This window comes from Rhinichthys klamathensis, unplaced genomic scaffold, assembly GCF_029890125.1.
Source record: "Rhinichthys klamathensis goyatoka isolate OS25496 unplaced genomic scaffold, OSU_Roscu_1.1 h1tg000133l_1, whole genome shotgun sequence".
NCBI classification, from domain to species: Eukaryota; Metazoa; Chordata; class Actinopteri; order Cypriniformes; family Leuciscidae; genus Rhinichthys; species Rhinichthys klamathensis.
The window spans coordinates 1459712-1474840 of record NW_026606668.1 but is presented as its reverse complement, the minus strand read 5'-3'; the positions used below and the strand labels follow the sequence as shown (position 1 = coordinate 1474840).

Here is a 15129-nt window from a genome sequence, read left to right as displayed (position 1 = left end):
ACTCCACATCACATCATCATCATCACTATTGTACACCCCAATACATGTAACGTGATTCGAAATTGAATGCTAATTCAAAAGACGTGCTGTAAAATATTGCATTGTGATAGGTCATTTCGGCTCCACGTCAGAGAAGTTTCTCTTCTTTGCCGTCTTCCGTGTGTCCATGGCGTAAAATGAGGGCGTGGGGGAAGCGGAGACTTGAATATATTGGGGCATGTTATTCTAATGACGATCGTTTTCAGCCGCGGGATTTATCAAGGGTAGGTATTGCGTACACCTGGATTTCAAAGGTACGCACAGCTTCATAAATCAGGCGGTGAGAGGAGTGTAAGCATAATCTTACGCCAACATATACGCCCGTTTCTACGCAAGAATGATAAATAGGGCCACTGGGTGGCAAAGGTGACAGGGTTGGAGGAGGAGAGTCGGTTGGAGGAGGGCAGAAACGCTTGCGCGGTCTGTCCTAACCTCGTAGATCTGGTGAGGCTCTCCTCCTTCTGACCTGCGGGTCAGGAACGGCTTGAGGAGGCTGGAGCGGCCGATTTGTTGGACCGCTTCAGCTGAAGGGCGCTTGTGAGGGCGCTGGCGGGGAAACGGACGACCTCGGGCTCCCCAGACCGTAGTTGGTGGGGGGTGAGCCGGGTCACTCCTTCTAGTAGAGAATTCAGCCCTATGAGCAGAGCGTTCTCGGGTTTGAGAAGGGGGAGGGTTGGAGTCTCTTTGCTCTCTAACCCTCCTGGGCATAAACTGCCTGAACGCGGCCGACTGAGACTTAGCGGCACGGAACTTCTCAACCACCGTGTTGACCGCCTCCCCGAAAAGACCTGAGTGGGAGATAGGGGCGTCCAGGAGAAAACTCTTATCCTTGTCTCGGATCTCCGTGAGATTCAACCAGAGGTGGCGCTCTGCGACAACCGAGTCCGCCATAGAACGACCAACAGCCCGAGCAGTGTGTTTGGTGGCTCTTAGGGCTAGATCTGTGGCTTTGCGAAGCTCTTTGACAGCTTTGGGCATCTGTCCCTCTCCTTCATCCATGTCCTTTAAGACGTCCGCTTGGTAGGCTTGAAGGATGGCCATGGTATGCAGGGCCATGCCTGCTTGACCAGCCGCCATGTATGACTTCCCTATAAGGGAGGAAGTAGTCCTACAAGCCTTGGAAGGAAGGAGGGACGCGACTTCCAGGACGGTGCAGACGACGGGGCGAGGTGGTTAGCCAGCGTGTCCTCGACCGCTGGAATAGCGGAATAACCCTGCTCCACAAAACCCACAAGGTTGGTGAGATCAGCGGCTGCCGCATTTGTTAAGTGTGCGGAGAAAGGCTGCTTCCAGGATCTGGAGATCTCGTGATGCAGATCGCTGAAAAAGGGCAACTTTCTTCGCTCTGGCCTAGAATTAGGGCCACGTAGGAACCTCTCGTCGAGTTTGGACGATAGAGACTCGCGGGGCTCATCAGGCCAGTCTATAGAGAGCTTCTCTGTAGCGCCCGACAGCACGTCAATAAGCTCAGTGTAGGCCGGAGTAGGCCGCGCGTCCTGGCCGCTAGACGGGATAACGTCATCAGTCAAAGCAGGCCCGAAATCCTCGGAGTCGGAAGCTGCAGTGTAAATCACGTCATCCAGACCGAAAGAAACCGATTCGTGGGCTCCCGGGCTGGGGCATAAATAATCATGCGCGAATTCAACCGCGCCACGTGCGTGCTCGGGAGAGAAAGGGCGAGGCCAGTCTGCTCGTACTCAATATCCTCGAGCTCATAGGTTAAATTGGGGCGGAGCGCACCGGAGCGCAGCTCCGCCTCCTCGGGTCCACAACACACCCTGCCGGAGCTCAGCTCCGTCTCCTTCAGCACCAAATATATAAAATTTGTTGAGTGTACATAATGAAAGTTATGAAATAATTGGCTAATATTAACTCGAATTTGGTGCTGCAATGATTCGCCCATCGCAACGATAACTAACCTTCTCATCTGATCTGCTTCAGCACTCACCCGCTCGTCAATGTCAAAATGTTTGAGTCCAATCAAAGTAAGTGGGATTTATGTTCACAGAAGCGCGAGCCGAGCGCGAATCCCAATGCGACGCTTCACTTCAGTTAACGAGCATACCGTGCGAGATCAGATGCTAATCTAAACAGCTGTTTGTCGATAGAAGTTTTAAATGATCGACACAGAAATACTCAGTTTGATCAACGACAGTGGATACTATAAGCTCAATTTAACAACACAAGCACCCTATTAAATATATTGCCATTATTATTGTAATATATTTGTATAACGTTACCTCGAATGTGTTCGACTTTTCACTGTTTGTATCACTCCGCTTGTTCGTGTTTGCGCAACTTCATCATTAAGCCAGAAGGCGCGACAAGTGACTGTCTTTATGAGTGAGCAATTGAACCATTGATTAAATGAACAGATTAGCTAGTCCAAAAAATATTGATTAACTTAGTAAAGAAAAGTAGCTGAATCTGATCTTTGATGCTCATACTAATTGCTCATATGCCTCTGGGCACAGAATGATTGCATTGGCGTTTGTTTGAAATGTAACATCTACAAAATAATCCTTGAATCATTTCTTATTTAAGGACATTCCCGTTTCGAATATGTGATTGTGTATTGTCAACAATATGCATAAACATTCTGCATTTCCATTTTATAGTGTGGATCACTCATTGCAACATTTAAACTGATTCTCATGTTAAAGAATCTGTAATCTGATAAAATAGGCCTACTTCATGCTGACCACTGACATGCTTTTAAAGCTACTGTTGTCCTTTTTTTATTTATTTTTTTGGCCTTCAAAACACCTTAAAATTGACATGTTGAGATCAGGAAAACCAAAATTTTCTTGGTGGGCCATGCCCCCAAACCCCCCTAGCAAGATCATTTTTTTGGAACTTTTATTTATAAAAACCCCCGTACGGCCCTGCGTGTCGGTGTGATTAAATCAAACAACAAACTGCCAAAGAAATTGGCCCTGATTCTTTTAAATCAACATTTTTTCTTGTTTTAAAAGATATTTGCCAACCAATATTTTCAAACATGTTAAATTTCATACATTTCCCGAGGGTGAAATCCGTTGCTGTCTGTTAACATTAAAGGTAAAAAAAAAAGAGTGAATTGTAAAGTATTTCTCTTTGTTTAAATATGTACTCAACCCTACCTTACACATTAATACTGGAAAAAAAAAAGCCTCTTTGGTGTAAAAGCACATTAAGTCATTTTACGGCACGATTTTGAATGATGACCATTCACCGTAAATACGGGCTCCCCCTCCCTATAAAAGCCAATTTAACCACTGCTCGAGCTCAACATCCGAGCCCCAGGCCGCGGATCCACGAGAGGCCTCAGCAGTCTCGGGAGCGCAACGGGGGGGAACGAATGCCTCCTTCTCAAAAAACGCGAGTCTAGAGCGGAGGGTTTTGAGAAGGAGATTGTCACAAAATTTACATTTTGACAATCCTAATACAGCCTCACGCGCATGCGAAAAACCCATACATTTAACACACTTACTGTGAGGGTCGTCGTTCGAAATGAAACGAACGCATGGCAGAGAGCAGCGTCGATAATCCATGACACTTCACTGTTACCCCTTTTCCACCAACAAGAACCGGGTGCTGGTTCAGAGCCAGAGCCAGAGCTGGTTCGGAGTTGGTTCGACTGACAAGCTTACTAAGAACCGGTTTGCCTTTCCACCGGCTAGAGAGCCACAACAGAGCCAGATCTTACGTCACTGCATACGTCTCATGTTGCCCAGCAACGCTAGTGCGGTAGCGCCAAACACAAACACGCCAGGCTTGTTCGAGATGCATCGGCTTCTCGCAGATCGATCGCCGCATGACATCAAAGCACTCAAGCGATTAAAAAGCACAAGGAGTCGTATGATCTCCAAACACTACCGCAGCTCCGATCGGTCCGCGCCGCTCCGATGCATCTCGAACAAGCCATCAACAATAACGGACGTTGCGTTACTATGGATGCTCATGGGTTTGCAAAAATACATCGGAATCCAACGCGTTTGTGCAGCTCGCCGTAACTTACATAGACGGATATTATAATCAAGCTGCTATTAGCTCGACTAGCTGCTATTTAAAAATGGCGGTCACAAGTTTCTATTCGTCTTGTTGGTCACGGTAACCCCGCCCCCAGCCCCTGACGCAAGCGGTTCTTACTTGGCTCTGTTCTAGACCAGCAATGATTTGGTGCTACTTAAGAACCACTTTTCCTGGTTCGGAGCTGGTGCTTTGCGTGTGGAAAAACAAAGAACCGAATTGAAACTAGGCTCTGGCTCCGAACCAGCACCAGCTCTGCCTTGGTGGAAAAGGGGTATGTAAGGAGAACAGAGTTCCACTTATACCAGTCGCTGAAGTGTCGAGACGAAAGCTGTAGTTGAATTTAGAAATTCGGGCTCAGAAAAACCGAACGAAGGGCAAGATGTGACCGCTTCGTGAAGGCAGAGACATCTGAGGAGAGGATGGCGTGCGCGCATTCATCATGCTACGACGTAAGAGCGTCGGGCGGAGCCAGCTTTGCGCGAGCGCCATCAGCCAATGAATTGGCGTGATTCTATAGGGCTTCAGGCAATCGGCACATCCAGAGGATATCCCACTGCGCTTTCCGCAGCGTTGAGTGAACCTATGAAAGGGAACAGCAATTTTTATGAAGAAGTACTTGAAAAGCTTGAATTATTGAAAGACAATGGGAATTTGTTTTTAAATTTTATTGATAAAACAATCTTTTCACACAAAATTAACGCTGCGGCCCGTCTTATATAGATATAGAGGCATTTTGCATGGCTATGAGCGTGATATTGCTCATTTAAATATCCAAGTGCAGCTTTTTATTCTCCAAGTCAATAATATATTCATGGGAGAAAAAATCAGTCCTTGGAAAAAAAAAAGTAGTGCTTGAACACTCCTTGAAAGTCTTGGAATTAGATTTTACAGTATCTGTACGAACCCTGTTATTTCAGAGCTAGTGCTATTACTAAATAAATAAACGAATGAATGATTTGAGTTGAAGTTATTTTATTTTACCTGCACTGCTAGTTATAAGAAAACTTTGCAATTTACTTTGAGTTAAAGTTACTTTGGCCAGTTGTCAGTTAGTTATACAATCATTATACAAAAATATTTGACCAAATAATGTGATTGACCAATCAGAATCAAGAATTCCAGAGTAAATGTAATCATGAAAACAAGTTTAATTACATGTTTTGACTATATGTAATCATGTTGGTTAAAACTATTCATGACAGTTTTTGTATTGTATTGCTGATAATCGTCTTGTCTGTGTCTTTGTTTTCAGGTACCTCTCGTAGAACCAGTTTATTCGGAACGTTCCCAGGAAACTATGTTAAAACGCTTTAACAAAGAGGAAACAATGGCACAAATACAGCCACTCCAGTGCCTACTGTGTAGGGCCAATGAGGCACCTCACCTTTGAGAAAGTGTGTGTGTGTGTGTGTCTTTATGTGTGAGTGTGTTCACAAACACAACATTTTTAGCTCTGCCATTTCTGCACAGACAAACCACTGAAATTCATTTCACTTTGAGCACTTTTTTGTGCCATCACACAGTCTCCTCACTGTTCCTTTATCTGCTATTTTGACATTTTGTTATTTTCCAGGATGTGGTAAAGTTAGTACGGTGAGGATTCAGGTAGCATGGTATTGAGTGAGGTCAGTAGAACAGTATGAATGGTACTGAGGGGAAGCCCCATGGCATCAGTGTTAAACTGAGTCTGTGTAGTGTAATAAACAGTGCACGGTTAATAGCAATATAGAGACCACTGGTTATAGATGACGATGTATAGTTTCATTAAAATGAGCTACAGGTGGTGTCATGGACAATTATACAATTGTTCATTCCCCTTGTGTGGCCAAAATAAGAAAGTGATAGAAACAGATGTGTTTTTAACCATTAATTGTATAGTTAACTATGGGGTGAATTAACTTTTTCCAAGTCTTCTCAATGGCAAAAAAATGTCCCAATCATCCTGAATTCACCCCTACTTTTGCCATACAGAATTACAAAATAACTCTCATGGAGAAATGTTGCTATTGTTTAAGTGGCAATCATTCATATAGGATAATGTTTGTATAATTATCAGTGCATTGTGGGTATTTGTATAAGTTTTCTTTAAAAAGAAAATGCATTGACATTATGGAAAGGAAAGATGCTTTTATGAAATTTGGTAACAAATATTTGATTAATGAACATGTTTTCTAATGTTTACTTGAGAATTTTTTGAATGGACTGAGTTTTAGAATTGTAAACCAGGTGTCAGTGAACCACCTGACTTTCATACAGTAAAAAACAAACATGTAAATCATGATTAAATCATTGCTGGTTTTAGTAATGAATGGCAACAATGTTACAAGAACAAGTAGAGCCTGTTATAATATTTAATTTTTCATTTTCTTTTTTCATTTGTTAACCTAAATTAACTAATTTATCTAAAAGGTAATTTCTCAATTTTCACTTTGTTTGAAAGTTTGATCTCTGGTATAAAACTTAAATTATGTAATATATCTGCCACATTTCTCATGAGATTGACTCATATAGAGATTTCATCATATAACGCAATAGAGAGAGTTGTTGGTCTTTGATGAATGTTGTTCACGTTTCGTTTTTGAATGATTTGTATATCAGTATTTTCTGCACTAAGTGTAACACTTGTGTTCTCATGTGAAAACATAGCTTGTGTTGCATCGGCTTTTACAAGTACGTATATTCAGTATATGGAAAAGTGTGTCTATGAATTTCACAGACAGCAGAGCAATCTTAAAGCACCTTAAACATTTATTAGTTCTATTATTTTTGTTTTCTTTAAAGTTGAAGTGCGTAAGAATGTTAATAATGAAATATTGTCTCTTTATGTAGCATAATATGCAGGGACAACTATAAGAAATCCATAGGTTGATTCAACCAAGTGTAAACACTGTGGCACTGGAGCACAACCAATAGTTTGAGTTTGGGGCGGGGTTATCTGTTTAGCTGTCCAATGGCTGATGGGAAGGGTTTTGGAAAGCTGTTTGAAAACATTTTCAATTACATTTGTTGAGGCAGACATTACACACTTCAGCTTTAAATATTTTAATCCCACTGTTTGCATTTTCCAGCTTCACAGCTGTGTTTGCTGATACTTTATATGTCCTTTTGTATTGTACTGTACATGAGTTTCACTTCCATTATAAAGCCTTCCTTTCTCACGTTTGGTTTCTTTCATCTGTTTTTTTAATCATTTATACTTCATCCCATGTGCCAAATTTGTTCTACACACCCAACTTCTGTGGTGCAAAAAAAAAAACGAAAGAAAATGTATGCAAAAAAAGAAATAAGCAAAGAACATTTGTGGTACTAATAAAGGACTTTCTTCGGCACAGGATGGATACGGATGCACACTGTAGTAAAACTGCAGTCACTGTTTGCCTTTGCTACAGACACAAACTACTCTCCTCTACTAAAGACAGTGGATTTTTTGGAGGATATTCTTTTGCCTTTTTCTTTATAGGCATATAGTGTTTGTGTTAACACTATATAACATATGGTGTTATTTGATTTGTGTGTGTGTGCTTGATGAACTGCTGAGCTTAAGAGGATCTTTAACCTGCTCACTTTCAAATAAAGCTTTCTCTCTCCTGTATTATTTTCTTTCTCTATCTCTCTCCCTCTGTCTCTGCTCTTTTGTTTTGTTCTATATCCAATAAACTTCTGCTCAGTTGTTTAAGATTCTGTTTATCCACTGCCTCCAGGTCAGATATAATAATGGGATTGTAATTTTTGTATTCATTCCAAGTATTTTGCAACCTTTTTATATTTCTCTTTTCACAGCTAAAAGTGCATATGTCAAATCAAACAACAAAGCAATTGTTATTTACTGTAAAAATAGGCAAACTTGTCAAGAAAGGAATTTCACTATATAGAAGAAGTGATGTATGATAAAATATATACTAACCATTCAAAAGTTTGGGTACAGTAAGATTTTTTATATTTTTGGAAAGAAGTCCCTCCTTACCAAGGCTTGATCAAAATACAGTATACACATAAATATTGTCAAGTATTATTATAAATAAGTTTTTCCTATTATTAATGTATTTTTAAACATTTAATTTATTACTTTAGCTGAATTTTCATCATCCATTACTCCAGTCTTCAGTTTCACTGTTTCTAATGTGCTGATTTGATGCTCAAGAAACATTTTTTATTATTATTATCAATTATTATCATTACAATGATGTTTTGTCCACACACACACACAAAAACATTACTAAAACATAACACACAGGTCAAGGCTTTAAAGCTGTAGCCAGAGAAATATGAGCATCTGACTTATTATCATTGACTTTTATTTTGTTTGGCCATATCCCCAAAAACCTTTTATGGAATAAATCAATCAGGCCTGTTGAAGTCCAATTCCTGTCAATGTCTTTGGGGTTACATTGTTACTCTGTTGTTAAAGAGCTAGAAACTTGTACTATAATCGAGTTATGTCATTTATTTTTATATATGTAAAACTGACTGAACTATTCCAACTAAGATGGAGGAATTGATAAGACGAGAGATGGAGGAAGCCCAACTGTTTGTGCCAGAAAAAAAAGGAATGCAAGGAAACAGAAGAGTTTACGTGTCCACTGCCATATTTATGTTTATTATTACTATATCAACAAAGTAGGAGTATAAAATCAGGCCACATGAGAGAAGAAGATATAAAAATGAGAGAAACTGAACAGGGCTCTTCTTAACTTGTGATATACAGCGAAATCCAGATTGGTAATAAAAGAATGTGCCTGTGAGACCTCACAAGCCTCCACTTCGTACACTCACCAAATAAGGGCAGAAGCAGTGAGCCCTGTCTACAGGCCCATATACAAGCACCCGTCCCGGGCCCATGAGGACCAGAGAGTCCTGCCTCTATCTCTGCTGGATGCATGACAGTGTGGTCAATGTTTCTGTGTAGCTCTGATCTAAGATCAGTCTCCCTTACTAGAAATATGGTAGAAGATTCTTATATTAACAGAAAAGGACTACTAACCTTGAACTAATGCTTAACCATTATAGGCTGGACAAAAATGGGCACACCTTGGCTATTTTAACCTTAAATTGCTTAAATTGCCAAGGAATGACTGGATGAACTTGATTTTACCTAGTAGAACATGTTCCTGGATCAATATCCTTGTTGATTCTGGAACAACATTCCAATCAAGACCCTTTATATGACCACTTAGACTTATTGAATAAAGTCAATTTTTTTGGATCAGATTGAATTCCTTAAAAAGTTACCAAGTAAGTCACTTAGATTGAGGAAACCATTTGTATGAAATTAACAAAAAAATGTTTAAAAATGACAGAACACCCTCGCGTTGTCCAAAATATTTTCTTTCTTACAATGTAAATTAATTATATAAAAAGTATCCAGGCTAATATGTAAACTAACCAGCAAACTAGCAATCAATCAATCAATCAATCAATCACTCAGTCAATCAATCAATCATTTCAAGGTAAAAACAAATATATGCGTCTATTTCGTAAAACAAATGAAGACCATTTTTGATATTGTCATTGTGAAGAAGGGATAGTTATGAAAATGAAATGAAAAAATTCAAATTCTGTCACAATTTACTCACCTTTGTAAGGATTCAGGGCGGATCTAATCCGTGGGGAATTTGCATATCATAATTAATAATTGGTAATTAATAATTATTCATACATGTTTGGAGTAGATCAGTCTTACATGTTAATAAATCTCCCGATAAGGGAGGATCTGTCATTTTACCTGCATGCATGCATGTGAATCCCTGAAATTAACCACAAGTTGATTGCAATTAATTACACGGACCACGTTTCACAAAACAGGTAAAATGAATTAGCTCAATTGTCAGGATAATATTTGTGGGGATCCACCATATCATCTTACTTTATAGGATTTCAGGAAACGCAATTCTCTGGCCAGAAGAATTGGGTTTCCCGCCCTATAAACACAACACATACTCTTTAAGGTATTTTTAATTTTAGTAAGCTTGTAGCATAAGATCTTTGGCACTTAAGGGACTTGAAACTGAGCAAAGAGACAGTACATCAATCAAATGAATATATAATTAATTTAATAGAGGCATGACTACTTATGTATTTACTACGGTTACACGGGATATATGTATTTACAGACACATAGACATCGATGAACAATACAATAAGACATCAATGAACGAGAAATGCGTAAAGTTTGGACAATGGATATCTTACACGCGTGAGCGAGTAAGAGAGAGAGAGAAGGGGATGGGGAGAGAGAGAGAACACAACAGTGGCAGAATTTTACCTAAGACATTCACCTCTCCGATTACAACACGAAACATCATCTTAAAGCTCCTTAGAAGCTCTATAAAGAGATTATACTTGCACAAGTTATGTTATGGTCTCTCAGTGTGTCGAGGCATTCCCGTACGGCCCTGTCTGGCCGCGTGAGCTGAGTCCTTTGTGTGCGAGGAAGCGTCACGTGGGCTGCTTGGCGCGCGTGTTGAACGGAGGTTCACAGTCTTTGGGGTAACATTACCAAAGGGAAATAGTTCGGCTAAGTTCGTTTCACTTCGTGGAAGTGAACTGAGTCAACTACGGAAAACAAAACTTTGACTAACAAAAAAGAAATAAAGATCTCTACGGGGAAATCACGCGGAGTTAACGTTACATCTTTGCATGGCTGGTGAAGAAGCGCGTGCGTCGCTCGGTCCGGCGCGTCACGCGGTCACGTGCGCGTGTTTCTCCTTCAAAGCGAGTGCGCGCTCGTTTAAAGGTCCCTTGTAGATGGATTTGCTGAAGAGATATGTCACGGGGTTTTCTTTTCAATCGTCGATTGGAATTAAACACAGAGACTTATCTACAACTGAAAAACACAAACTAAACTAGAAACAAATAAAAGAAAGGCGAAGAGCTCGCCCGGAGGCGAGACGTTACATTATGACACGAGGACAAGGGAGGAAGAGAGCGAGCGGAGGGGGGAAGCGTCATTTATCACTTTTGGAGAAATCCAGCCTCTTCCTGTCGGCTTGGCCAATTGGAGGGTTGGAATTCACAGGCGGGACTTTGGGTTTTATGGCTCTTTGTCTCAGAGAGAGACATTTGAAACCCTAATTTCGTCGGGTGTTTAAGAGCAGAATCTTCACACTTATTATGGTCCTATGTGTCACAAAGTTTTAGCAAGATGTGATATAAATGGCTAAATGGGAAACGAAGATTGGAGCTCAGAGAATCCAAACTTGCCTCACATGGAGTTGGTTACTCACAGTTTGCAAAGTTTGAAACCTTATCCCATTAGAGTTTACCAACAACATAGATCAAACACATAAGACAAATCGTAAGATGAGATTGGATACATTGTTCGTACAATTCTCAAGGGGATATATAATAGAATATATCCATGAATGCAGAATTAATTTCTCCTTCTTAGTTAAATCCAGAGAGAGTGAGACACAACAATTCTGGGAATCGACAGTTATAGGTAAAATGCATAATGATAAAGTCACAGTTATTCCAATGTAACTTGGATAAATAAACACACATAAAACACATTGAATATATCTGGTTAAATGTCTTTTAAGGAAAAGGAGTTTCTTTTCGCTTTGGAATCACATTCAAGTCAGCCATAAAAATGTCTCGTAACTGGACACCAAGCTCTGTCCTGAGCGTGGTCTTCACTGGTGGGGGATGCGTGTGTGTGTGTGTGTGTGTGTGTGTAAATTTACATTCCAGGCTTTTTGGGTCTTTAGCAGGATGTATTTAGTCCTTTCAGATTCACCCTCGCCCAGTCCTTACAGTCCCCCTTTTTGTCTGATGAAGTCCCTGTGTGGACTTAATCGGACAACAATCATCACAATGGACGGATGACAGGTGAATCATGATGATCGGGTAGCAGGTGCTCTCAGGCTGAGGCTGAGGGCTCAGCTTGATTAAGTTCGACGCAGCCTCCAGCGTGGTACCCTCTTCCTGAGGGTCCCGTGGGCTTGGCTGTAGGTGTTCGCATCTCGTTGAGCCTCCTGTGCAGGATGACTGTCGAGTGTCGCGGTGTGTTTGATAGAGTTACCCAGCGTAGGATCGGCCGCAGTCCAGGATTGGACAGCAGGTGCGGCAGTTAAAGCGGGCAGTTGAGACAAAGCTTGGAGGGCTGTGTCGATAGGATAAATGTCAATTCGCTGGGACCCCCCCCCCCCCCCCCCCCCCCTCGCAAACCACAACTCCCTATCTGGAGTTAGGGTGAAAGTGTGGTTCCTGGAGAAGGATGGGGTTTCCAGTTTTAATTTGTACTCTTTGCATGGAAGATGGTACCATGCCAGGTCGTCAAGGTGAAGGATGGCACTTTTCGGTGTTTGGATTCACAGGATCTAGTGGAGCGAGGTGACACAGGTGTCAGTGTCATTCTGGTCGTAAGTGAGTGCAGCTGTGCGCACAGGAGTGTTAGCGAGCCGCCTGTCACTTACACTCTCTGCTTGGGTCTTGATGCCTTGAGTGCGCGGCTTGGCTTCGGCAGGGCAGCGGGTGTCGCTGATCTGCAGCCCGCAGATTCCGTCAGTGTTGTCTCTGAGGAAAGGTTTGTTAGGGCAGAGATAGTGAATTCCTTTGGCCAATGTGCACACGTACGGGTTCGGAGCTTAGGACGGCTTTGTGTTGCTGTCGTTGCAGTCAACCCCGTCCGGCGTGTGGATCTTGATGTGAATGTTACTTTTCAAAATCTGACCTTGACAATGACTACGTTTACATGCAGCCAATAACCCGTTCAAAACCGGGATATTAGCAATAACCCGGTCGCGAACGGCCATGTAAACACCGGCAAAAACCCGAATATGCTCATATCCCGGATTTTAAAAACCGGGATATTATACCTGGGGTACCCCTTTTCTAACCCGAATTTTTGGTCATGTAAACGCGCATCGGCATATCCCCATAGTGATTTGTGTTCTGCGCATGTTCTATTCGCAAGGAATCTTGGACTTTTGAGTAGAGAAACTTCTCGGCGCATACAAAAACCCGCGTGCAGTATACCGGAAGTAAACATGGCGAGACGCAGCACAGCATACTTTTGGAGCGAGGTCAGTACCAGCACCAAAGCGCAAACAAAGGCGATCGCTATCTGTCCCGAATTATTCATTATCCGCGTGCTGCTGCTATTGTTGTTGTCTTTGGATACAGGAAGAAGAATCGGAAATGACGCATAGTGCGTCTTAAGGTTGTCCGTACGTCTTGACGCTAACCGTGCGTCGCCGTTTACATCGGGATATTGCAATTCCATGTATACAGGAGAAACTCTCTCTGCTCACGCATGTAAACGGGTTATTCCTAATGTTTCAGAAACCCGAATAGTCACCTTAACCCGACCATAACCCGGAAATTGGCTGCATGTAAACGTAGTCAATGTTCTTGAGCCGGTAGATTCGGCTTGACTCTATGATGGGCAAGTTCAGGAGAAAGCCCCCCCCTTCTCTGCTTGTAGTCGACGCAGAGAGGGATGGCACTACCCAGAGAGTAGGAAAGGTGTATTTGTAAAGAGTCAGTTGGCGTGGTGATGGCGGACGCCAGCACGGTTTTCACGATATAGAAATAAAGCCATAAAACCATTCCCAACAGGAACGGAGACTTAATTCCAATTAATCTTGAAATTTGTTTGTTTCAAACCAAATTTGAATGAGTGTAGGAAATTAAAGGTTGGCATTATATTTGATGATGCTTACGACTATGGTGAGGTATCAACGATAATAACCAAAATAAAACCAACTGGGAGAAAGCCACTTCAGAACAGAATGATGTTAGGAACTAAGAGATGAGCTGACTTAGCAGGGGAAGGCCACAAGGGGGGCCGCCCTCCTCCTAAGTAGTCATCAGAAACTGCTAATACCTACTTTTGAATTTTAAATTCAAACGTGGTTTGAACTAAATTCAAAATAAATGTACACAGTCAGTAGTGAAATCATGTTAGTAACACTGGAACTTGCACATGCATTGAAAGTTAGAAACACAATTTCAGGAATTCACTGGAACAATCTGAAATGGTGCTGAGAGAAAATTATTTAGGAAAGGATGACCTTGTTACCATTGTCCACACGATGGCGACACTTCGTTCATGGAGGGTAAAGTCAGGACGTGGAGGCCGTCTGATACCGGGAAGCTCAAGGGCGCGCCCTAGCGTTTGGCAGTAGCATTGCAACCCGCCTGCTTTCACATGTGACTGTCTCAGAGGACGTGCAAAGAATTACACGCCTCAATTGCTGCATAAATCACAAATAGTGCGGAATTTAAATCTCGACGGATTTCTTTCCGGTTCTATATTTCACAAAACGGCGTGGCAGGATTTTTCCTACACACACACATAGGGACAACAGGAATTACACGTCTGTCGTTCGGGTCCAAATACATTTATCAAATAGCATTTTATGATTAAAATGTTTTTAGGTTTTGGATTTTTCGATGCTATATTTCACACAACGGCGTGGCAGGATTTTTTTTCTCTACACACACGCATAGGGACAACAGGAATTACACGTCTGTCGTTCGGATCCAAATACATTTATCAAATAGCATTTTATGATTAAAATGTTTTTAGGTTTTGGATTTTTCGATGCTATATTTCACACAACGGCGTGGCAGGATTTTTTCTCTACACACACGCATAGGGACAACAGGAATTACACGTCTGTCGTTCGGATCCAAATACATTTATCAAATAGCATTTTATGATTAAAATGTTCTGGTTTAACATTTGGTTAGCTACATCAAAGTTGAAACCAGGAGTTTTCGTTAGTCTAATGACTATAATATCAGGCCTTTTAGGTTGAATACAGGAGCATCGCTGTATTCAGATCCTCTCTCGCTCTGCTCAAAAGATTCTCGTTTTGAAAACAGGCTGATCAAAAGAAAATATATTAACATGTAAACGTCTTTACAGAGGTAATATCTCTTTTGTTACGAACTAGCCTACAGTTTACATTCAATACTTTAACCGTGAATATCAGTATTACGAACTGCAATTCATTTTAGCAATTACAACGACTAAAGCGTTTAGGCGAATTTAGCAGTTTGTAATGTGCTCCGCTGACATGGATTGGCTTTTGTGCCTTTTCAGTCAGCCGGTGAGTTCGCATTGCGTTC

General features: G+C 41.6%; 1 protein-coding gene across 1 annotated transcript in view; it reads left to right on the top strand.

Moving 5' to 3' along the window:
- Positions 1 to 5741, top strand: part of sorbs2a (sorbin and SH3 domain containing 2a) — a 61286-nt gene extending 55545 nt beyond the window's left edge. The window contains exon 26 of the mRNA XM_056256749.1: positions 5306 to 5741. Coding sequence (XP_056112724.1) covers positions 5306 to 5367 — 62 coding nt within the window. The 3' untranslated portion in view covers positions 5368 to 5741. The remainder of the gene's footprint in view (positions 1 to 5305) is intronic.
- The last annotated feature ends 9388 nt before the right edge of the window (positions 5742 to 15129 follow it).